Source organism: Parus major, chromosome 1, assembly GCF_001522545.3.
Source record: "Parus major isolate Abel chromosome 1, Parus_major1.1, whole genome shotgun sequence".
NCBI lineage: Eukaryota > Metazoa > Chordata > Aves > Passeriformes > Paridae > Parus > Parus major.
In genome coordinates this window covers 47,502,378-47,528,497 of record NC_031768.1, presented here as the reverse complement: position 1 = coordinate 47,528,497, position 26,120 = coordinate 47,502,378, and the positions used below count along the sequence as shown (strand labels likewise).

At 39.5% G+C, this 26,120-nt stretch overlaps 1 protein-coding gene across 2 annotated transcripts; it reads right to left on the bottom strand.

Annotated features, from left to right (window-relative positions):
- Positions 1-1,376: 1,376 nt before the first annotated feature.
- On the bottom strand, positions 1,377-24,519 carry OBI1 (ORC ubiquitin ligase 1). 2 transcript variants are annotated; one of them, XM_015644782.3, is made up of 6 exons: positions 24,177-24,519; positions 19,463-19,540; positions 18,384-18,475; positions 16,513-16,761; positions 13,227-13,315; positions 1,377-3,708 (listed from the first exon to the last, which is right to left on the bottom strand). In XM_015644782.3, exons 1-6 carry the CDS (start codon positions 24,502-24,504, stop codon positions 2,223-2,225), a joined length of 2,322 nt encoding a protein of 773 aa, XP_015500268.1. In that variant the 5' UTR covers positions 24,505-24,519; the 3' UTR covers positions 1,377-2,222. The 2 variants fall into 2 exon arrangements, with proteins under 2 accessions (XP_015500268.1, XP_015500277.1); XM_015644791.3 differs by having other exon boundaries at positions 19,463-19,598; positions 24,177-24,314.
- Positions 24,520-26,120: the final 1,601 nt, after the last annotated feature.

Genomic DNA, 26,120 nt, shown 5'->3' with positions numbered 1-26,120 from the left:
CAGCTGAGAAATTTATACCTGAAGAAACCCAGTCATTACATATAATTGAAATTTTTGAGTTGATATTGCACTGATCCAAATCTTAAGCCAAGAGGAACACAACCTTTTTAACCTTAGGTTTGGCTCTTCTACCCATTCAAGCTGCAAGACACCTATAGTCAAAACACCTGTACTGAAAAGCAAGCCTGCATGTAGTGTTCCTGCTCAAAGGACAAGTAACATGAAAAAAACTCCTTTATTCCAGTTTGCTTTCAGGCATGACACCAGTTGTATTCATGCCTCTGTAACTGGAAGTGAAACATGAAAAATCAGAGTATAAACTCATAAATTCACTCCCCGCACGCAACAATGAAACAAACCCACAACAGACAGCACTTACTGTATGTTCCTTATTGCTCTGCAACACAAGGATGTTTTAATAAAGTGTTTGTCTCTTCTCCCAAAGAGTTGAAGCCTGGCAGCATTTTTTGACTTTTAGTAAAACTTGTCCAACCAAGTAACAGACAATTTCCATGTGGTTTTGAGAGCTCCCTAATTTCTGACAAATATATTAAAATTGAACAACTAGATTTTTCTGTGAAGATTAAAAACTCAGGTGGTATACTGAAACCAGTATATGCAAGCACAATGCCATCCTGCCTGTCACCACAAAATGGTCCTTGCATGTATGGCTTGTATGATGATTTTTTTGGTAAAGCCCAAAAAAGAAAAGTTCCAGTTCAGAATGAACACATCAATTGCACAAATGCATGCTGACATTTCAACTGAAGGTGTATTTCTTTTTCAAACAGCTTACAGAACTTATTTCTACAAGATGAGTCCACTGATATTTTCCAAATGGCTATCACTCTTTTCAAAGGGACAAAAGGCAGCATATGGATTTTTCATATCATAGGTATTGATGAAGCAAGGACATCTGTTTCTAAGAAATGCCATCAGAGGCCTATACAGAAAGAAAAAAAGACCCCTGCATCTTGTAATTAAATATGGCCTTAAAAAAACCTTAAAACACAATAATGCAAAGAAACCAATTTTGCTCTGTTGCTTAATTAGGTCTCCTGCCTGTAGCAGGCCATCACATTATGTTGACCTATGCAATACTTCATGGAAGAGTCACCTCCAGAGAGGCTGAAAGCCATTTCCATCAACTGTATCGATGCTGACACTGGAATGGTAGTATGTCTAACAAGGAGGAGGGAGTTGGGTGGTTTTTTTTATGTTTTCTAGTCTTTTTCTCTTTTTTTTTTTTTGTGAATAAGCCCAGGTTTATGCTTTACAAAACTTAGATATGTATTTTCCAAATTAGGGGAAAAAAAAAAGTTTCTCCTTTTTTCTTTTTTTTTTTGCTAATTCAATATTTGAGGCAACATCAAGGATTACAGTGCTTATAACATGTTTTATTCAATTCACATAGAAAAGCATGCAGTATTAATGTAAAATGGTACAGTATTAATGTAAGATGTTCAGTGCACATTAGGTAAACAAATCATTAGCATACAAACCCATTTTTATGGTCTATACAGGCATACTAAACACATTTAGAATAATAATGATTTTTGGGAACTAAATTAAAAATTGTGCTTAAGTTCAAAAAGAGACAAGACATAATTGCAGTGTTTAAAGTGATAGTTTCTGACTGAAGTGCTGTGACCCTGAAAAGAAAGGGGCTGCTACGCTACACCCACTTAAAACAAGACTTTCAGTACAGTACAGTGAAACAGTCTATGAAACAGTCTAAGCAGGAACATTTCCTCTGGGAGGCAAGTTTTATGGCAAAACTGACATTAATTTATAGCCATTTCAGGAATCCATAGGATATATGGCCAGTAGCTGCCGTACATGCACAAAATGTCATCTTTAGGAATGGGAAATGTAACCTTTGAAACTAATTCTTACATAAATGACTAATTTGACAAGACCACTTAGAACTGTCAGGGAGCCATTAGCTGTGCTCACAATTGGAAGAGCATGTAATGTGAAAACTTAAAGAGCATCAAAAACTCCCAAGCCCCCAAGTAAATAAAATGCCCAGTCAAAGAAAAGAATCTGGAATGGTTCTTCCTTGGGAAAAAGCTTGCAATGGGCAGGTGAATGTTCAGTTTTTTCATAGTCAAAAAAAACAGGATCAGATTGCATGGAGGTCATAAACAATTAAGTTCACCTGTAAATATTAAACATTTGCAGGTTTACAACTTTGAGTCACGTTTGATTTCCAAGCAGAATCAGTTCTTGGTGGTTTTTGATGGACTAGCACTGGAAAGGCTGTTTTGAATTTTCCTCTTGGTTGACTGACCGACACTTTTATTTTTTCTTTCAGTGGTAAAGGAAGACACCCAAGGAGGATTAATCTGACTTTGCAGATCAGATGACATCTTTAAAAAACCTGAACCAAACTTCTGTTCCTCAAACAACCTTTGTGAGTTACTGAACAGTACATTTGGAGAAAAGTCCCTTTGAAATAAAGAGTTTGGAGGTTTGGCATCATTAGCCACTACATTTTGGCCTGTAAACAGTGGAAAGTGGTCACTCATATCTACATCAGACGGGGAGAGGTTGGAAAACATAGCAGTTTTCCAGCCAGTTCTGTCAGCTGGACACTTCATACTCTGCTCCTCATTCATCTCTTCCAGATTCTTCTCAGTTCCATTCAGAAGTTTAGCACACTCTGCTGACTTCAAAGAACCATCATGATCAGAGGACTTGAAATTATAGCATGGACTCTTGCTGTTGTCTGACTCAGACATCATTGAGTCCAATTCAGAAATTTTATCGAGGTAGGCAGCATCCATAGAGGCCTCGCTGGAGGTTCTTGTGCGGTTCATTTCGGAAGAGCAGAGAGTATGCAACCTCTTAGGTAAGCAAGAACTTGTTTTATCACTGGACTTTGCTGTTGTCTCATCTGACTCACCAGCTACTGAATTTTGCTCCGATCCATCAAAATCTAAGTTCTCAGCAAAATTTGTTGGGCAGGTGCCCCAAACCCCTGATTTTCCTGTAGTAAAACAGTTTAGCTTCTTTTTGCTATTACAGCTGCTTGTGCTGTGCTCGGAAGAATCTTTGCTGCAATCATCAGAAGTGTCATGAAACTCTTCAAATTTCAGTTTTCTCAGGAATGTTGATGGTTTTCTCACATTCTCTTTTCCATCAGGAGTGTTCAATCGAAGGCGACTGAGAGACAGAAAAGGAGTGCATGGTGGTGGAAGATCATAAAGTTCTTCATCTTTGTATGGAGAACATTCCTCAATTTTATTCCACTGGTCTACTAAGCAGGCATCCATATTTGTACTATTTTCATCTAGGAGAACCCTGTGACATCCTGGAAACAGTTCTTTCTTTGGGGCACACTGGGTATTTGAGCTATTCAAGCCATCTTGACTAGAAGAGCTTAAGTGAGTTCTGCCACTTGTCAGCTGCTCCAGACTGTCAGGACTTTGACTGGTATTCAAAGCCTTTTTCTCCTCAGCTTGGGTTTTCAGACATGTCGTATCTTGACTGCTCTTACCTTCTTCAGCATCTGTGGAAAGCACTCTCTCACTAACAGCACTCACTGTCTGGCTTCCTTTGCCTGCCTTTTTCAGCTGTAAAAGCTGACACTCTATTTCTTCTATGTATTTATCACTTCTTTCCAGTGCCTTTTTCAGACGGTTCATTTCACGTTCACTTTGTTCCACTTTGGACTGAAGTGCAGCTACTGTAAACCTACCAAACCTGCAGTAAGTAAAAAAGAAATAAAATGTTAAGCTGGAAAAAGACATTCTTGTGAATGTTTGCAAGCTCATTTCAAGACAGAATGAAGCTATTAAACACTCTGTTAATTTGAAAACAAAAGTCAGAACTTCTCTCTGCTAGTTATGAAAAAAAATACTAAAATCATCACTAATAACGTACAGGTGGAGGTGATACATGAAAAGACAAAATTGAAGTATTAGTGGTAGCAAGGCAATAACAAGCAGATTACCCTTCCAGGGGCTGGTTCTATCAATTCAACTCAAATATGCATGAAGAATTATCCCCTAAAACAATGGCAAAGATTTATGATAACATTTGAACAGTGGTCCACATCTTGAAATATTTACATTCAATCATTTTCCTAGAGTACAGCAGTGTTTTACAATACATTTCTTTCACAATGTCACCTTGTCAAAAACAAAATGCTGATATGAAATGCCGAAATTGCATTAGTCCTCTGAGGTGGTTTAAATACTTATACAGACCATTTCAATTATGTTCCCGTTAGATATACAGCTTTTCCTCACCCATCCTGTGGATGGTATATCCACTTTGAGTTACTTGTTTTTATGAGCTTTACAACCAGAACAATCTGATTTCTATCTTGACTCCAATACAAAAACCTGCTGCTTGTGGTTTGTGAAAGTTGTGTGTTCGTGGGGTTTCCCGCTTGAGCACATTTTCAACTGCCAAGATATGGACTCACCTTCCCCTCATCCTCCACCAGCTTTCAAGACTGACCTTCCCCAGAGGGCAAGTGAAGGTTTCAGCTATATGCCCTGACTAATACTAACCTGTCACTGACAGGTGAGCACCAGGGAATTTCCTGCTCCAACCAAGGCTTTCAATTTACAGAAAGAAAAAACAATTAAAGTTCTGATATTATTAGAAAGGAGGGAAGGACCTGCAGCCACCCTACAATTCTGACAAATAAGGTTTTACATCACAAAAAAAGGACAAGTCTGTATGTGGGCTGACACTGAATTTCCATTTTCCATCTTGCAGCTCCATGTTACAGCATAGGTTTATATTTACTGTTTCAGCACAAACACTGCCTGAAATTTCTACATTTTTCTTTGTCTGCCTGTCCCTCCCTCAGAGTCACACTGAATTTACATTCCATTTTCCCCATTCCATCAGCTCACCTCTTCACAAAGTGCTCCCACTGCAACCCTTGGATCAGTGAAATCTGAAGGTGATGTATCTGTGGCCTGCAACTATGCTGGCAAAACAGCCATGGATCCATGCACGCATGCATTTGCAGCAAACAATCAGAGCATATTCTGCTTGTTCAAGTCATGAGCCCGAAGTAGCAGGAAGCTGCTGTATACTCACAACTGCAAGACAATTAACTGGACAGCTGGGGAAAGCAATAAGGGCTATCATAAGCCCAAAAAAACTGGGCAGGAGTGACCAGATCTACTGATGTATTTCACTGTTCATCTGCTTCTGCATATCTAAAGAACTCCAAAGACTTTGGTGTAGATGGTTCAGTGATGGATAAGACTTACACAACAATCTAAGTCCTTTCTGTCACAGCCTGCAGACAACTTTTTAAATCAGATCAGCCTAAGCTTCACACAGTTTTGATGTGTGCCACTCCCTTCCTTGTAGACAAGAAATGGACATGTAAAAGTTTTATATTTAGTAAGATTTCTTTTTTTCCCCCAAAAGAAGCTAGCTGGACTGCAACTCGATGGACACAAGGACCCCTTCACCTCCACAGTACCTCTACCCATAAAAAAAGAAGACAGACCATTTTTCATTTGCTTACTCTCTGGAAAACAAGTTTTCCCAACTGCTTATAGCAGTTGGTCCATTTCTAGCGGCACACAAGAGGGAAATAGGAAAAAAGGCACAGAAGACTTTCTCCCCATGAAACTAGTTAAAAGCAGAATCACAGCTCAAGAATGTTTCCATTACATTTTTAGGGGAAGGGAGTTACATGAAATATGAATCCTTATATATGACACATTTTGACTTACTTTCTCCTTCAGTTAAAGGAACACAGATTTTGGTTTAAGATACAGAAGGAGTCACTGTAGCACAGCAGGACCCAAGCAAGAGCTTTCTCACTTCCTAAGGTGGTCCAAAAGTATTTATTTTGCTTTTCTCTAACAGATTTATTCACACAGTCTTACAGAAGCAAACCCCACACTCCTTAATAAAATACAGAAAGATGATGCAAAAATACAATTTAGCTGAATAGCCAAGTGAGAGAAAGGGAAAAAATGCTTCTGTAAAACAAGCAAGATTTTCTGGAGCCTCCTGTAACAGACATGCTGACATAAAAATTAAAACATGTTTACATTTATATGCATACCTGGTAATTCCTTTTTAATGGAAGAATGGTGTAATATGTTTATTTAATGCAAATAGCATTAGTGACAGCCTGAGATTTGCTTATGAGGAAGCACTGTATTCTCAAGTGTAACTTTTATAACAAGTGTCCTCAGGTTAAAAAAATACAGTATGTTGTTCAAAGGCAAATAGCATCACTAATATGTTAATTGTTGCAGAGGGATGTGCTTGGGAATTTTGGTTTTCAGAAATGTAACATATGACAAGCTGCCTACAAAGTTATTTCTGCAGTTAGGCATTAGAACAGCAGTTGCTTTCTGTTCCTGCTTTAAGACTTGAATACATTTATTTCCCATTTTTAAGGACATAGATTTTTTTAACACAGCCAATTACTCCAGATATAGGTGCTTTAGTGATTGACCTAGCAAGTCAGAAGAGAGTTTGAAAACATTAATATTTTGGTTAAAGAAACCAGAACCCTCCCCATCTCCCCAAAGCAAACCACTCATAAGAGATTTTTTCTTTTCTTTCCCTCAGAGGTACAGTGAGCCATGCTATAGCCAAAAAATTACAGTCTTATGATAATAACAGACTGCAATACAAGTGCTTGAAAATAAATCTAAGTTTCACCTGACAATCTAGAGAAATTGTATTTCATGAAGTATTTGAATTATTTCACATTTGGTAACAAGGTGATGAATTCTTCAGTAGAAGTTAAGCTATTCAGTAAATGTGGTAAATACCACATTTATATATATATCACATATAGCAAAAGGAAAGCTATATCCCCCCACATGGACAGACTTTTAAGTGTTAGAGTCTTGTTCTCTAGTTGTATCACTGAAACTATGACTTTGGATCTCACTGCATTTCAAGTACATCCTTTGTATAGAAAACTGCAAGCCCTGAAAAACAAATCATCACTCATAAAGTGAAAAGGAACACATTTCAGGTGGAATTTGGATCCTTCCACACAGACATCTAACATCATTTTACATCACCTGAACATTTTACATTCACTTGAACATACAGAGTGATATCTGGCCCCCAGATATCACTCTGGAAGGATGAAGTTATGTATCACAGCTGCGAGCCTCAGGAATGAGTAGTGGATATGTTATAGTGTCTGAAGTGACACTGGATGTCTAGATGAACATTTCAAGCTCATATTTCAGGACCTTTCCTCAGTCAGAGGAAAAAGTCCCTCTTCTTGTCCTAGCATGATTCTAACTTGACACCAATCAGAAAGCTGCAGTCATATCTCACCTAGAGTGAGCAAGAACTAAAATTGCTGGAGTCACCCTCCTTTGCATTATTTCACAACTGCTCCCTCAGCTATATGTTTGAGTACTCCTATCCTGCTTTTATCTGGGATACAGTTACTTTTCTTCACAGTAGCTACTATGGGACTATGTTTTGGATATATGATGGAGACAATGCTGATAACACAGAGATGTTTCAGTTTCTTCTGAGCAGTTCTTAAAACAGAGTCAAGGCATCTTCTGCCTCTCAACTCACCAGTGAAGAGGCTGGGGATGCACAAGAAGTTGGGGAGGGACACAGCTGGGGCAGCTGATCCCAGCACACCAAAGGGATATTCCAGACCATTAACTCATTATGCTCAGAATAAAAAGCTGGGAAAAGAAGAAGTAAAGGTGGGATATTCTGAGTGACCATGTTTGTTTCCTGAAGTCACTGTTAGGCACAGATTTGCTTTCCTGGACACCTGTATGTCTGTGGGAAGGGATGAATGAATTCCTTGGTTTGCTTTGCTTGTGCACAACTTTTCTTACCCTACTTAACTGTCTTTATCTCAATACACGTGTTTTTTCACTTTTGCTTCTCCACTTCTCTACCCAGGAGGGGAGTGAATGAGAGGCTGTGTGGGGCTTAGCTGCTGCCTGGGGTTAAACCACGACAGCTTCTGAAGACTGACGAAGTCCATTTAGAAATTCTTTTTTTTCAGTTTCTTCCTTCTCTTCTTACCTAACAGTTGTGCAAATTCAGCTTTAGGGTTTTATTTTACACATCAGTGACCACTAACTGCAGCATGTCTGTCTGGTTGAGCCCTTTAGTCAGTTTAAAACCACACAACCTCATACAAACTCTTCTCTTTCTGGATAGCAAGCAGCTGCAACAAACAGTTTTCTTGTATAACCACTCCCCAAAGACTGCATCTGCAGGGATGCTATGGAAATTGACTCCAATTCTAATCACCTGATGGCCCAAACCCTGCAGTTCAGGATGCATGAACATGATCCATCCTCCAAAGGAAACAAAGAGTGAAAAGTGGAAAACGACAAGGTACACTAATGGGCTTATTACAATTTGAGATAAGGGCAATGCCAGAGTGTACAACCAAATGCAGTCCCATCATTTAGATACACATTTTCCCCTGGATTCTGCAGTTAGATGGGAAGAAAAGCAGGAAATTCAAGAACAAGCCAGCTGAAAAACTTACTGGTTTCTAAAGCTCCTCAGTGATATCATATACCAGCTGTACCAGTTCTGCAATTCCCCTCATATCACCTATGAAAGGTGGTCTACAGAAACATCTTGGCAACATCCCAGGTTTTATACAACTGTCTTAGAAGTCTGTTATATTTGCATATACATCAGAAATAAAAAAAAAAAGTTACTGCCAGATGAGAGTCTATTCCTAACAAGCAAAAAAACCCTCAAAAACCACAAAAAGTTAAGACATACTGTCCACTGGGAACAGACAAGTCAGGTACACTCTTTGAAGTCAGTTCCCACTTTCATGTAGGGAATTGGCTGAATTTAGACAAAGATGCAAAGCCTCTCCAAGCATTTTAACATCTATCAATGAATCATCACTGGTTTTCCATGTAAGAAAGGTAGATTATCACCAGGGACAGCAAATAGCAAAAGCTAGAAAGAATTACTTCAGAACTAATAAAAAAACAACCTCTACTGGAAAACCCACAAAACCAGAGTGTCATCTGACCGTCCTTACCCATCTGCCCAAGGTTTAGATCTTTATGCCTGAAGTGGGCACTTTCTCAGGGTTTAATGACTCAAGAACTCAGAGTTCATTTGAAAGCTATTATATGTTACTTTCTTCTACTTTACTTTTACAGCCACACTGCAGCTAGTATTCGAAAATGGTCACTTCTCTGAACCAGCAAACTTGCAGAGAGGTGAGACTGTAGCCCAGTTTTCAATCAGGGAAGGCAGCAAATGTTCTTACCCTCTGCACCTGGGGCACAGGTTTTTAGAAGCCTATTCATAGGTCCAGTGAAATGCAGATTGAATTTAACAGTCTGGTATGTGCAGATATTTGAGTTAGGTAAAAATTGAATGTTGTAAAGAATGACCTAGAAAGTCAACAGGTTTAGATTTCAGTGTACCTGAAGTCACAAATCTAGACAAAATAAACAGTAAAACTGAAGAGGAATTGCTCTTCCCTTCCCTAAACTGCAATAATAAAACAACTCGCAACCAGAGAAAAGAGATAACGCAATTTTATGCCATGTTACAGATAGTTTTTCAGACTGGGACTTTAACTGGCAGAAGGAATTAAATATTTAGGGAAAAGACTCCTAGGAAGCCTAGAAGTCTGGTTCACACTGATTTGAATCAAACCATTCATAAAATACACTATACCCTGGAGTAGATGGACTTGCTAGCTATTTTCCTTCAGGTAAAAGGCAAACATCCCTTTGCCAAAAATGCTTTTAGATCCACTGTGCCCTGCCAATACACCTAATGGTTTTCTACTTGAAGTAGAGATGGAAGCAATAGGGCTTTTTTATCCTGCAAAACTGAAATTTTAGAAGTTTTTTTGTTCTGTATTGGGAAAGTGGAAGTCACTGAAAATTCATCAAGAGAAAAGGTAAAGAAAGAACAAACAACAACCACGAATCAGTCTGATTTGCCTGAGAAATGGAAGACTAATGCAGATCTTTGGTAAGAATCAGAGCAAGAAACTTACTCTCATATGCCTTTCAGACCTGTGTCCCAACTACATGATGGTATGGTATTCTGGTGAAGGTCCAGTCTCAAAAATGTTTTGAGGAAAAAAATAAAAAGCTAATCAATAAATCAGCACCATGAGTTTAAAAAATGTATAAAAATTCCTGATATGGCTGAAATATCAATTTTATTGACATACATGACATTTTTCAACAGGCTTTAATGGATAAGAACAAAGAAAAAACAATCCAAGCCTATGATAAAAGGAAAGTTTTTATTGACCACTGAAGAAGGCTATTTATACTTTTCCCTGTGATGTAAGAGGTAGAGTCTGTATTACAAAGGGATTATTCACCTGCCATTAGTGTTCCTGCTTCTGTAAAGCAAAGTCCACTGAAACAATTTATGTTGTGCTATTTAGCTCCAATGTCATCACGCACAAAATGAACTACACTTGGGATATAGGGACTGAATACTGGCAAAACCTTTACAAAATACTTTGATACCAGTTTTATTTAGTTATTTTTAGGTTTTTTTTACTTTAGTTATTTGTTTAAACATGAATCCATACCTGAGAATCTGAAGCTAAAGAATATATGAAAAACGAAACAACAGTGGTGGCACTAAAATACAAAAATCCAATTCAGTAGCTATTTTAAATTATGTTAAAGACCTATTCAGAAACTTTTCCCAAAATTACCTTCTGAAAACTTCTGAATAAAGCACACAGGAGCAACTATACCGTCAAATCCATGTACTTGTATGGAAACTTAATTCTAGTGACATTGTTGGGCTCTGATACTTATGCCTTCAATTCTGATTTTATAGGCAAGTTAAAAAACCCATTAATTGCAAGTCCTGTTCAAAGTGTGAAGCCTAGCTGAAAGACCCTTAAAATATTATCAAAGTTGGCCATAAGAGCTGAAAGAATATTTAAAAAATGTCTTGATGTTAGGTCTGATCTGGACATTGACCAGACTAATGACCACAAGGATGAAAGTTAATTTAAAAATTCTGCTTAACAACATTAAGATAGGAGAGACTTCTCACCATCTGAAGGATGTATGTGGGATTTGAAAGAATGGAGTTGGATATGCATCAAAACATCAACCTGAAGAAAGCCAGTAAGTGGTTTAATGCCCACACTTTGAAAGGGAACATTAAAAGCACAAATGCAAAATGAGGTAGGAAGGTAACTTTTTAAATACCAATTTGGCAGAACTGGTACTGGCCATTGTGCTAGAAGTGTCAGGTAAAAGGAAACAACTAAAAAGGTATTGCAAGATACTGATGTAAGATGTTGTAGAAGACAGAAGACAGTTTTTCTATTCTAGTTTGTGCTACCAAGACTTCATTTGTAGTCTAGTACCAGTTCTAAGCATTATCACAGAGACTGCAGATTCTTGAGTGCAGAGTAAAACCAAATAAACACAAGTTTACTTGTTCTCTCAAGTCATAAGTATCTAGAAGACCTGGACAAATTCAATCTTTAAGATGTGTCAAGGAATGAATCAGTATAGGCTGGATGAATCAAAATTGCTAAATTTAATGTGCTGAAGGTTTTCTTTCAGGACAGGTTTTTCCTTGCATGTACTTAAATTCTTGTATTACATCACTGAGCTCAAAGGAAAGGCAAGACTCAATAGAGCAGAAACACGGTACAGAAACACAAACTCCTGAAGTATTTGAACTGTTCCTAGCCTAGTTTAAACCTGATTCAATTAAAGTCCTAAATCCAAACCATCAATTGGCACCAAATGCCAAACTATCACAATCCCATGCACAGCTCCAGAGTTAGCATGGGCCAAAGATAACTCCCAATAAATAGGCAGGATGTGACATTTGTTCAGGAGACTAAAAAAATAATAATAAAAAAATATTAGCAGAGACACAGACCAACCAATCTAGTGGGCATCTGGTTTCCAAGACAGACCCTCACAATGCAATTTGTAATAACTTTTGGCTATATCTGGGCTTCTAAAGCAGAAAGTGACAGGCTACTGTTTTAGATAACCATGGTAAAGCGTGCACAAGCTAGAAGAAAGAGAAACTGTCTCCACTGGGGAGTTTACCTGGTATCAGAAAAGTAAAATCCAGTTCAGATTATCTGGTCTTTTCTAGCATTTATTTAGTTATATCTGTTTACTTTTTAAGTTTGCCAGCCTTGCCAACTCACTCTTGAGTCTTAGGGGAAAAGATATTCCATGCCATAAAAGCCATTGCCAAGGCCTTAAAGAGGGCTCTGTTTTACAAGGGGTCTTCAGGGCAGAATGTGCTTTCATGTATCCACAGCACTAGGATCATGCATCTTCTTTCCTGTTGTCTCTAATGACAAGCAGTCTGGCAAGTAAACTCTTCTACAGGGATGAATTTTATCTTTCAGCAGGTGTGCTGCCAGACCTAGAAAAAAATCCAGAAAGCTTTCTTCTCATATTACACAGGTGCCTCCCAATCCCCTTCCTCAAAAGCTCTGTATAAACCTTTGGCCAATATCGCTATTAGCTTTTGAAAATCAGATGAGAAAAACAAAATAGAGAAGAAAGGTAGAAAACCATTGAAAGAAAGGAAAAGAACTTTAAAAATATAAATATATTGCTGCATAAAGTACTCCCAAGAAGAGGCACCTTAAAACACAGCTCTAATGAGTATAGCAAAGTTTTTGCTTTTTGAGGGTATTGTCATTGGTGTTTTAACTGTTTAAAACAGAGTATTAAACACAGATGTCAGTTCTGGGAATGATGGTCTCATGCTGCAGAAGCTCAATTCTACATATGTTGCCCATACACAAAGCTATCAGGAGCCTTACTTGAACAAGGAGCCCAAGCCCACAAAATAAACCTTGAAGGCAGCAAAAGGAAGAACAAAACAAACATAAACACCTAGAACATCTGCACTTAGTAAGAGACCTTCTACTTTGACCATGCACCAGATTCAGAAATGTCCCTATAACAACTGCAGAATTCCACTAATGAATCCAATACTTCAATACTGGCCACGTAACAAAAGGAACAGCACTTGTAGTCAAGTCATATTTCTTCACTGTGGACTTGCAGCAATTTTCTAAGACACATTTCTCACCCACTTGCTGCTATTTTATAAGTTTCGTTTTTCACCTAAGTCCATGAGGATAAAAATTCTCAAGTCTACCTGGAGACACCTATGCAACACCATGTACACCACCACAGTTTTAGGTTAAACAGGCTTACAACAGTTAAACAGTCTATAAATAAAAGATAGCAGCTTTTAAAATATTCACATACTTTTGGGGTGATCTACTATCAACTTCAGCTTTTAGTCGCAAATTCTCTCTTAAAAGGCTATTGTTCTCCATGCTCAGTTTCTTATTTGCCTAAGGAAAAGAAAAGGAAAAAAATACATATACAGTAAAACAGAAATGACTTCTAATATTTATAGGACAAGCTGTTTCTCCTTTTTAAAGAGACAGAACTAGAAATGTGCAGGCAGGAAATAGCCTTCAGACAGGGACACCACTTAAAAATCACCATGGGAAATGGTTTGCAAAACTGAATAGCGAACAGACATTTTTTATTTATATTCCCAAAATACATTGCAAGTGTCCTATCTAGGGAAATAAACACAGCTATGTTAGTTAGCACAGAAAATCATTAAGGAGATGTACTAATGGCAATTCCATGTTGTTTTTTTTCCACATGACTAAATACGTTAAGTACATTAACATTACAATGTGCAGGTATCAGCAAAACTAATGTTGAACAGCTTCCCCCATTCCAAATTAAAGCAAGATTACTTTGTGGGTTTTTGGCTTGTTTTTAAAGCAGAGTTGTCCTGTGGATGTAAATCCATTACGACAAGCTATTTGCAGTCTTTCCTCACTTTCTTCCAGGACATTATGATTAAGATTCCTGATTCACAACACTTTTTACTCCTTGAATTGAGGTCAATTCCTTCTTCCCAGCTCAGCGGACACCCTTGTTAACAAGACACTTCATATAAAGAGAAGTTTTCCTGCCACCATATTTCAGAACAATGAATGCTACTATCCTAACAAGCAGAATATACTCTTTGCACTTCCTAGAGTCTGCTCAATCTCCCTATGCTAAAAACAGCACCACAAGTCCAGGACTTGTAATTCATCGCCTCAATTAGATAGCGCTTCCGCTGCATAATAAAAGTATGATCTAGAGCTAGATCTGAAGAAAGAGCTATGCAGCTGGGCTCAAGAGTGAAACCTACATTTTCAGAAGCATCAAACAGTGCAAGAAGAGAGGCAGAGAACTTTAAATGCTCATACAAATAACCCTAGCAACCTTTCAAGGTAAGGGGGAGAAGAAATGGAGCAAAAATATATAAACAAACATCTCCCTCCATCCCAAACACCTCAATATTCCTATGGACAGAAAGAATAACTGAGAATTGTGGCAAGGGAGAGAAGGGTGAGCCCAAGGCTGAGTGTCAACTACTCGGTATTTAAAAAATAAAAGCACAAAAAGCTATCCTGAAAGCAATGAATGAGAGTTCAGGGACACTCACTTCTAAAGCATCATCAAACCATTTGACAACCTGGCCAAGCCCTTTCTCTCTTTCCAAAAACACAGCTCCCCCAGCTACATAATCAAATAAAAATTTTCATTACTTGTGTAGCACTGATAGACAAGGCATCCATGTGAACATAGCAAGGTAGGACTGAACCTCTCTGTTGTCCTCCTTCCTGAGAGTGCTCTACTCTCCAAGCCAATAATCTGCAAGGAACCCCCACTTGCAGCACAATGTCTACATTAATGAGTTCATGTAACTGCATTTTTAAGGAGTGTACTTAGCCTAGGTTTTCTCTATGGAGTTTGTTTCACCACTCCCATAGCTTTTATGGCTCCACTCAAAGTAATAATGACTACTTTGGGCATTCCTGTATTTGTCTGTTCTAGAACATCAAATGATAAAGGTGGCTGCTATCTCCTGATTCAGTCTGGTTTTGAAAAAGGAAGTGATGACAACCACATTTGTTGAGGGATCTTATCTCACTGGGAAGTGCTGTCTGGTTGGAACTCTTGGGTCAGGTACTTTCAGAGATGAGAAGGTTTCTGGTTGCAGATATTGTGTGGATGGGAAAGAGGTCTTACTGTTCAGAATGAGGATGGGCAGTGCATGCTGACAAATGAGACAAGGTCTGCCAGAGCCAACTGACCTTAGGTACATATGGAACTGAGCAGCTGTTGAGCAGTGAACAGATGGGGAAAAAAGTGTTGGACTCAAAGATCTTAAAGGTCTTTTCCAACCTAAATTATTCTATTACAACAGTTTAAGAATTCTTCTCTAAAACCTATTTAAGCCTCTATTTTTTTCTAATTTCACCAAATTCAGAGATTTTATACGCTTAAACCTCTCTTCTTGGCTAAATTTATACTGAAAAACACCCAAGCAAACCCTCTCTTCAGTTCCTGTTACAGTGTTCTTTTCACTTACCTAGGGAAAAGGTTAAAAATCTTAAGTCATCAAAAAAAAAAAAAAAAAAAAGAAAAAAGAAAAAAAGAGGCAGTACAGTTTAACATCATGAAAAAAAAACCCAAAAAAATATAGTCAGACAAGAACTTCTCATTGTGAATCCTCTTTTGCCATCTACAAGGGAATCTGAAGTTTCTGGGGTTCTAGAAATGTCCCATCAACAAAATGCCAGAACAGTACAATGGGCACCTCCAAGTCAATAGCACAGAAAACGTGTGAACACTATTAATGCTAAAAACTTTTAAAAAAAAGTCCTAAATGCACCACACTTCAGTTTTGCAGAAAGTGACCCAATATTGTTAATAGAAGAAATCAAGACAGCATTTTGAATAAATACAAGTCCAATTCTTTCCACCTTGATTTCAAATTAATCTTGAAATTTCACTCTTCTTCAATTTTTAAGGTGATCTTACTTGTGCCTGCAGGTATATTTTGCAAGATACTTTTATTTAGGTGCATTTTCACATGTCTATCTCCTTCATCCTTGCTTCTGCAGTATCAGATTTACTTCTATGTTACATCAAGATATATATAAAAATGTATAAAAAGGCCACAGGTTTCCAGTAAAGGATATTCTGGTCATAAAATGCTGAAGCTTGTCTATTTTCAGTCAAAGGGTCAAGTTACTCTGTCTCAGCAAATTGCACCAAAAATATCGGTTAGCAGGGAGGGCAATAGTGCAAAATCTGCCTCAGCCAACTGTACTGTGTTTGCCCACCAAATGTTGCAAAATAGATATATTATATAGATTATTGCAAGCCTGAAAAATCTGGTCATCAATACTCTCGACAAGTGCTACTATAATCCAATTACTCAGTCACAGAGTGACAGAGGAGTTGAAGAAGACTCACATACAGGACTCACTAGAAGAAGCAATAACATCTGACACTTGCAAGGGCAATATGGAAATACTGTGATATACCTACAGTCACTGGAATTCAATTTTTTTCCTCCTTCTTCTAGATCTATGAAGTACCAGAAGGTCATGGTAGCTCTTACTCCCATTTAACACAAAACAGTTAAAGTACAAAGTAGACAAAGAAATGTGTTTGCTACATTTATTACCTCCCTTAGCTTTTCTGCATTATCCATCAGTTTTTCGCACATATCATTGGCAGTTTTCAGCTTTTTGCTCCACTCCTCTGGGGCTTCTGGGCCACTGGTACTTGCTTCATTTGCTGACTGGCTAGTTTCCTCATTTTGGCAAGACAAAGCTGATGCCGCAGGGTCCAGAAGAGATTTCAGCTGTATCTGTAAACTGAGGTTTTTACCTCTCAGATCTTCTACTTCTTTTTGCAGGGATTCTATTTCATCCTGAAGGTGTCAGAAATTCAGAGGAATCAAAATAATAATACTGGCAAGTTCCCACAGCACTTTAGAAACACAGGTTCTGGCAAGCCCAGATGCATGCCTTCATTTACACATATATCTAAGTATGCTTATGTACTGTGCTTTAGGCAGGATTTTAATCAACCTGCACACTCAAGCACACTGATGGTTTTAGTACAGGGAATCCCTTGATGACATAAAGGACCCTGAACAAACTATTGGGCAGACCAAAAGCTTCAAAGCATTCAGCAACATGAATCTGTTATTAGGGCACTCTGTGCAAGGATTTCCTGTACCAAGAGTGTTCTTAAGGTCATCCTCTGCTGACTCATTTGTTATTATTTAAGAGTGTTTCTCTCATATCATTCTGAAATGTCACATGATAGGATGCTGAAAGTTGCCAAATTCAAAATGGACAGAACACTGCCCAGAAAAGGCTGCTCCAGCTACACCGAAAAGGCAACATCTTAAGGAAGACTCCCAAAATGCAAGGAACAAAGCTCTTAGCTGTATCAGTCTGAAGCCACAGGGAAGCAAAAACCTTTCAAAGCCTGTTGTTAAAGGGATAAAAGAAATAATTTATCTTGAAAACATGTCTTCAGCACTGTTTACCAATTCAAGTATATGAGTTGTTCATGGCCACACTACTTAAGGAGGCCATGTACAGCAATTACATAAATCCAAGGCATATTTTCAAAAATAATCGTGCCCACCCCTGCCCCCAGCATGGAAACAACCATTTTAAATTAAATGGTTTTTAAAAAGAAATTCATCCTATGGCTAGCTGTATGAATTTCGAGCTGACTCAACAGAAAAGCAGGAAGCATCTTTCCTGACTCCTCTCAGAGAGACTAAAAGAACCTGAGCTATGGGCAAGCTTGTCATAAACGACAGCTCTTACTTCCCCCGTGTTAAGGATACAGGGAGAGTCCATTGCCTTTCCCTCATTCTCCTCCCCACGACAGGTTTCCTTCAAAAGCATGTGATGTCTTCACACTGCTACTACTGAGGAAACAACAGCTGAAAAAACAAACTAAGGACATTCCTTATTAACATATTTTCATCTTTTTCCCAAGAGAATATTTTTCCAGCAGGGGATTGGAGTGTTCAGCTTTACTTTCAAACATTTATTCACTTCCAGAAAACAATAAAGCTAAAAATTAATCTATGCCAGAAGGTTACAGTGGGCAACATTCTTTAAGAAGGAATTTAGTCTCTCTGAGCAACAGGGAGAAACGTTTCAGAAAATATGTTTGTATTGAAGACAAAACAAAAAGCTTCCTACACCTAATATGCATAAAGAAAATGTTTCCATACCACCTGGGGGTGGAATTCCCACAAAACTAAAGAATTTGCTGTACTTGGCTACCTGTCATCTAGAAACATTATTACTGTAACTTCAGTGGGATCACTTCAAGCACCAGCAAATGCTCTCTTGTAACCTAGTCAAAAGGTGGCATTTTAATGTGACTGTGTTTCATGTAGATACAGTATACACCTTTACTCAAATTAAAAACAGCAGGATTCAAAGCAAAAGGACCATTTATATGTCATAATTTAACAGCTGCAGTTCATCTGGAAAGGCACAACACTCCCCCTGTCCTTACCTCATATTCTTTGTGGAGCAATTCAAGCCTTGTTTTACGTAGGTGTTTTCTGACTGCTGGACTAAATATAGGATCACTTTCACTTGCTCCTCCTAAAGCAACAATAGGATGAAAGAAGCACTGATATTGTTTCCTTTTCAGTCAATTCAATACCTTATACCACTTTTCACATTATCAACTACAAATGCAGCTAATATTGGACCAATTGGCTACCATGGAAAATTTAAAGTCCTCTCACTTTCAAAACAGGTTCAACTTGAGTACCTACTAGTGATGTTTATACGTCAAAATCATGATACACAGCAGGAAGAAAACTTTCACATGTTTCAACTTTTTTTCCTTAACAGAATCCTATGTTATTTAAGACCATACTAATAAATACAGCTGAAGGGAAGGAGCAGGGTATCAAGCATACATTTAATTAGTACAAGTAACTGTAAGTTTTTTAAGTGAGATTATTCAGATAAATTTTTCTCTTAGAATGAAATAGCACAGATGATATTTTACATCAAATAAAGACTGCAGCATTTCCTAGCTCTGGGGAAGTAAAGATCCTCATGCAGTTGCTGCAGCTTTGTCTTATTTCTGTGCTTACAGTAATTTTCTTTTAAAAACAAAAAAAAAAAGAAAATAAAAAAAAGGAGGAAGTGATGAACAAAAATAAACAAGTAAACAACCAGTAAAAAATACCACATACTCATTCAAGATTCTGGATTGAAGTACACTATTTCTCAGCTCATGCTGGTCTCTTAGGTGAACAGGTTGCAATGCATAGGTGAGAATGCATTTTTAATACATTTTTTGCAGTTAAAGGCACATCCAAACAAGATCTAAAAACAATCATTAGAGCCACTGGGTACTGATTCTGCTTGGATAATCTCACCATTAATATACACAATGTCTTTGGAACTTTCCAGTAACATCCCTAATAGCTACAAGATTAAAGATTTAGTTAATTCTTCCTTAGATGCTGGTAAAAACACACAGAAGAAAAGGTATCCAGACATCTCTGGACTCAAAGCAATCTCCTCCAGCAGTAAATACCTGAAAACTATTTCAAAGACTAAACTTGTCCTTACCTATAATTTCCTTGCAGGGATTTTCAGGCGTGATGGGAATCCTGCAAGCTGGGCACTGATTATTGTTCTTCAGCCACACTTCAATACAAATGGAACAGAAAACATGGTTGTTCACACAGATAACTGGGTGACGAACCTTTTAGCATTAAAGAGGAAATAAAAAGAAAAAAAAAACAACAGACTCTATGAATACCTTAAAACTCCTTCAAATAACAAAATACAAAAATATACAACTCCATCTCCCAGTGCAATTCTGGCCTTGCAGGAAAATGACACTGCTGTTTCTCAGGGCTAGCTAGGAGCAACCTCCTACTCACAATACCACATTTCCCCCTTACTGAAGGCACCAAAGCTGTAACAGTTTCTGCAGAACTGAAGTACTTGTTTCCAAGAGCTCATTAATAACCAGAGCAGCAGCACCTTTCCTTTACCCTACAGCTCCCAAGAACTACAGCCAGCCACTCCAGTGAAATGCATTCACCTCCCAAGGTAGAACACAACCAAAGCAAGTGCATTTTGAAAAGTGAAGTACAGAGGGATCTCTACTGGCACCATCCAACACTTTGCTGTGGAAGAGGTATCACTGGAACATAAAGTGTTACAGATTAACTTTAGCCTGCGGATAATCAGCTTCATGGAAATCAGCTTTTAAAAGGATCAAGGCCAAAACCACAGAGCTGAAATGTGAACCAGCAATCACTAATTCAAGTCTCCTGCTAGATATGCATTGCTACTAAATAAGTCATTACCCAAGAATGGGGCAGCTAACTGAAGGATTAAATATTCCAATCAGACACAGATTCTTTCAAGCTTTCCCTCCCCTTCCAAAACGACAGGGTAAACAAACTTTTAGAAAATATTAATGACAATGCACTATTCTCTCTTGTCATTTAACTATAAACCATGTTTGAAAGTAAATCTGTATAGAGGGACCAAATATAATGAAGAAAAATACTTTATGCCTTACTGCAGCTTGCTACAGCTTACTGTAATGCATACTCTCCAATCTCTTACTTGTTAACATTAGTATTTGTGTTAGGGATCTTCAAATGATTATTTGCTTTTCCTCCACTCCTGTCTTTTTCCAATTAATGTATTTTTAGACACAGAAGTGTCAGAATATATATTAAATTCTATTGTACTGCACTTAAAACCCAAGTTCAAGAGAATCTTCATCTTTAAATGAAGTTCCTCATAATCTCCAAGATATTCCTCTTTCATTCTATCAGTAAACTAGTCAAACTGAAAAGGAAAAATAAAATGTTGACAGGGAGAAGCAAGCACGTGGAAAGGACATTCATAACCACTTGGGCCAACAGATCAGATGTGTCCTGTAGCAATTGTATCCATATGATCAGCACTGCATGAGCTAAAATCCAAGTGTTTTACCACTGAAATATTTATGGATATGAACTAAGGCATAGATCTGTCACCTTCTTTGCCAATTCACTCTCTATGCCTCTGTTACCTTACAGGATTCATAGTATTTCTAAGACCTCAAATATGACAGTCCTGGGAGTCAAACAAATTATCTATACATAAACAGAAACTCAAATTACTGAAGGTATGAACAGAATATGAACTTTCACCTCTAATTAAGGAGGCTTTTTTTGTGATTATTGCAAACATTAGCACACCAATGCTTTGGAAACATTTAAATATTAAAATTTCCATTATTTCTAATTTCAAAAATCTTGTTACTTATTGCTTTCTTTTACAAGAAGAAGAGCTTTCTCACCTGCAGCTAGCAGGGAAAAAGAAAAAAAGACTTTTTCTCTAGTAATACTTCTTTCTTACTCTGAAGCAGCCTGAAAATAGTTATATGGACGGTGACGATACAATACAGAACAGAATAACATAAAATAATCCAAACAGGAAAAGATGTTTCATGAGTGCAAGGTTTCCCTCTGGGGAGAAAGAGACCCTCAGTTACCCCAAACCTGACATAGAAGCACACTTCTTGTACATGAATGATTACTCTGTATCTCTAGCAAAATAGTAAGTCACATTTATTACTCTCCAGGGTACAGTGCTCCTGATTTACACACCTTTACGAGTTTCATTTCAGGGCTGGGGTTTTATACTTTAGTTGGCTCAGGATCCACACAAAGCAACGGACACCAGAACAGCAGAAGTCGCTATTGAAATGTCACACAATGGCTGGTGGTGCTACTGCCCTTCCCACCAACTGTGACAAACCCACAGGGTGGGGGATCAGGACATATCTATTACTAAAACAGCACTTTACTTGAATTACAGCACAGTTCCAGTTCATTCATTGACCATTATGTCTAGAAAGACTATGGTTTATTTCAGAAAGCTTGATCAGCTAGGTGATTTTGAGCAATTTCCTAATTTTTCCCCTCTAACATCATGCCATTCCTATGCAAATCAAAATCTAATCCTGTACACATCAACTACACTTTGAAGGCACATCTGGGCCTTCAAGCAGCACTAACGGAGGAGCAGGCACATGGAAAATCAGACACACAGCAGTGAACCAAACCCTAGACATCCTACACATTTCAGCCAACACAAAACTGTGTCTAGAGCCCAAGCAACTTGTCTACACCAAAACCAACAAGAGAGACCTTCAGACATCCTGGGACAAGTAAACCTAACAGTCCAAAGCAGATGGCTTCTGATCTGGTGACTAATTAAAAAATACGTATGGTAAAAGACAGCCCAGACTGTACCAAAAGAATATTCAGGTAACAAACATGAAATTGATCCAAGTAATTTACTCTTATTTTAAATGGTTATTTGCACATCTTGCCAATATACTTTCTAACATTTTTCACATTAACAAAATGGGCTAACATATCCCTGCTGCCCAAGGTCTCTGCTTTAAAAATAATGAGTGGCCAAATAATTGAAAGAATTTCTCTGCACTATTTCCTTTTTTATCCTCTTACCATTATACACAATTAATAGTTTCTATCTTGCAGTCAGGCCTTTGCAAATTTTGCAGGGATAGCAAGATACACATTCTGGGTTTAGGGTGGGCCTTCTACTTGATTTGAAGTCTATGCTACAAACTGTGGAAGTACCAGATTATGTCAACCCTCCATGACACTCTGTGCTCTGCCCTAAAAGGTGGTAAAAACTAACAAGACTTTTTCCTTAATTCAGGCTAAACAAATTCCTTCCTCCAAACACAATCTTGAGAAGAAGAGTTTTTCTGGTGAAGTTTTCAAAGAAGTTCCAAGCTAGAGACAAAGATGCATATTAAAAAGAAAGGGCAGTCACAGCTGTCAGCTTTGACAAAATCTGAACCGATTTACATGTCAAAAAATGAAAGCATTCAAATATCTTTATTACATGTATCACCAACAGATTCATTTATATAATGTTAATGCGTTATCTCAGTGCAAGAAAGCAAGAAAGAGTATGGAAGTCTTTTCCAGTACAAATTCAGGAACATCTAGAAAGGAAATGAAACTACAAAACAGTGGCTTGGAATAACCCAGTGGCTTTATAGCAAGACATGAATGAGTACCTAACCAAACTGTTAAGTGCTTAGATGAGAAACTAACTAGGAATGGACACAAATAGGAAATATCTTTTGTCAGTTTGATTTCACTCTCCTCTTGTCATTCTTTCCACTTTTTGCAGAGTGGAGGGTATCCACACTGCATTACATACAGAGTACACTTGGGTTCTCCTCCATTTCCACTAGACAGATAAACAGAAGAAAAAAAAAGTAATAGGACAAGAGCAAGAAAGTCTTACTCAGCTTCCACAAAAATAGACAAGAAATGAGTAAACATGGTTGCTAAAAGTAATGCACTGTCAGAATTATGAGACTTCAGAAAAAGGAGATGTCTGACTACTTTCACTAGATGTGAAATTACTTTCATACTTTCAGATGTCGCACCTACTTCACACATCAAATGTGCCTGCTCTTTTGTTATAACCCAACAGAGGTCTGGGAGTAAAGGCCAGGTGAGGCAGAAACAAACAGACACTAAATGCCAGAGTACCAACATAAAAGGCTATTTCTCCTCTTGTAATTATTATTGTGCTTCAAGAAAAGAAAGTGAATTAAAAAAAAAAGAAAAAAGAAAAGAAGAAATGAGTAGTAAGGAATGAGCAAAGAATTTGAGAAGCAATTAGTGACAGCTATGAAATTAGCTCTGGGGCTTTTAGAGAAGAACAGACTAGCAAGAGCCCTCCGCTTCCCGAGGGAGAAGAGAAAGGAACTGAGAAAGGGTCAGAGAAAGGAAACGGAAACTTTTTCTCCAGACTGCTGCAGTTTTGCTCAGTACTTTTAAAACCTACTTGGTTACACACCCCCCTCTTTGTTTCACTTGTCCTCCGCGACACAGCACCGAGCTCCCCGAGCATTTTAGAACAGAATACCCCACTGGTACCGGGAGAAAACCCCCAAACCCCAACACCTGCACCTCGGGAGCTGCATACGCGCGTTTCAGCCACCTGGGACCCCCTGGCTATCCCACACCTCCCGGGACGCTCCCGCCGGGACAACGCACGCTTCCCAACATTCCCAAAGGTGCCAGCGAGGCTTGGCCACTGTCGGGAACGACCCACACCTCAGTTTCCTTCCCCGCACGGAGCCTTAAAAGACACAACCCCGGTGGGGGTCGGAGCGTCGAGCCGCGGCGGGGCCCCTGAGCTGCCGCCACCGGCCGGACCTCCGTGCTCCCCGCAGCCCCCCCCGCCCGCGGGGGCCGGGCAGCGGCGGCGCCGTTACCTTGCCCAGGCAGATGTGGCAGGTGATGGGCAGCGTGAGGGACAGCGTGACGCTGGGGCCGTGCTGCGCCATGGCGGGCCCCGAGCGGCGCGGCCCGGCCCGGCGCCAGCAGCACGGAAGTCCCGCGGCCGGCCCCGGCCCCGCCAGCCCCGCTACGGCAGCCGGCGAGGCCAAGCCGCCGCCCGACGGAGGGGAGCGCTCCGCGCTCTGGCAGCGCTCCCCTGGAGGGCGGGTGGGAGCCGCGGCCCCTCACGGCTCTCCTCTGCTGCTGCTGTCCCCCGAGGAACTGGCCCGGGAGTCCATGGAGGTCTCCGCCTACGCACGGCATTCCTGGGGGGAAGCACAGCGCCGTGGGGAGCGCAGGCACAGTGCCTGTGCAGGAGGAGGCCGACGCGGTAGCGAGGGTGATCTGCTTTCCCCGATAAACCTATGCTGTGCTCAGGTTTCTTCGTGCTGAATTAAATAAACGGCTGTTTTAATTCTGTTAATTGCCCCGAATCACAGGATCATAGAATTATGCAGTTACAGAATTACAGGATCATAGAATGGCTCGGGATAGAAGGGATCTTAAAGATGGTCTTGGTCCAACCCCGGTGCCGTGGGCAGGGGCACCTTTCGCTAGACCGGGTTGCTCAGAGCTCCATCCAGCCTGGCCTTGAACAGGGATGTGGCATCCACAACTCTGGACAACCCGTTCCAGTGCCTCACCACTCGATATCTAATCTAAATCTACTCTCTTTCAATTCAAATCTGTTCCTCCTTTTCCTGTCACTACGTGCCCTTGTAAATAGTCTTGCCCCACCTTTCCTGTAAGGCCTCTTCAGGTACTGGAAGGTCACAATTAGGTCACCCTGAAGTCTCTTCTAGCCTGAGCAGTCCCAATTCTCTTAGCCTTAGGAGAGGTGCTCCATCCCTCTGACCAACTTAGTTGCCTCCTTTGGTCTCACTGCCACAAGTCATTGTCCTTCCTGGGTATGGGAAAATATGGCACATGTCCCAGGGGAAGCTCCCAGGGCATGAGCTCCCCTTCCTCATTCCCTCCAGTCTGTCTGCAGGAGCCCATGCTCAGCTACAGTCTCACACCTGGCATCACCGCTGGGTTCCCACACTGCCCTCCTGCTGCACGGGCAGCTTGGGCCAGCCTTTGCTTCTTAGCCCACCACATTGCCAGTCAGCTCAGGTGGGATTTCCACAGCCCATGTAGCTTTGGGGGCAACAAAAAAATGAGGACTAGGATAAGCCCTCGTGCCCTGTAAGATGTTGCATGTGATGGTGCCATGTAGAAGATTCTGATCCATGGAAACCAAGGGGCCAAAATTCTGCATCTGCTGCCCAGCTTGTGCCAACAACTCTCCAGAGCATGGAGCTTTTGTGTTGCACTTTCTGGGCTGCTGGAGAGCAGCTGGGAAGCAGTGCTGGGGGGATATGGTATAGATACTATATAGATAGTAGGCTCCTAGGAGTCTACTCACTTGACCTCAGTCCCAGGATTCCTGTAGTTTCTTGTAAATGTGCCACAGCATGCTGAAAATTGTATGCTGAGTGATTTAACATTGCACCACAAGATAAATGCTTATAATGCTGAGCAGCTAATTCAAACAAGCGTAAAGTTGTGGATGCAATGATTAACAAGGAAAGTATCTTAGACCGACATAGCAGAGTTGCACGGATGCATTTCAATTTGATATAGGTAAGTCACTGCAAGTAAAGCGAGGAAACTAATCCATGGTGACATTACAGCATAGACAAGACCTAGCGGATTTGGTGGGAATGCAATGCTTGGGTAGGAGAGGATGGGTTTGAATAAAGTGTGCTTGATAAAAATTGAGTGCTTACATGTTACAACACTTTTTAGTAAACTTCAGGAAAAAATACTTATTGTCAAATAAGAAAAGAACCATTGAACAACATAATGCACATACCATCAGTTAATATAGGCTGGAG

Bases quoted from the DNA above. Each gene is read 5' to 3' on its own strand.
- OBI1 (XM_015644782.3), bottom strand. From the start codon at position 24,504: ATGCCGTGCGTAGGCGGAGACCTCCATGGACTCCCGGGCCAGTTCCTC. The intron at 19,541-24,176 runs GTAACGGCGCCG...TTTGTATTGAAG, and splicing joins GCCACATCTGCCTGGGCAAG to TGTGGCTGAAGAACAATAAT. The intron at 3,709-13,226 runs GTATGTGAATAT...TACTTACTGCAG, and splicing joins GATAGTAGATCACCCCAAAA to GTTTGGTAGGTTTACAGTAG.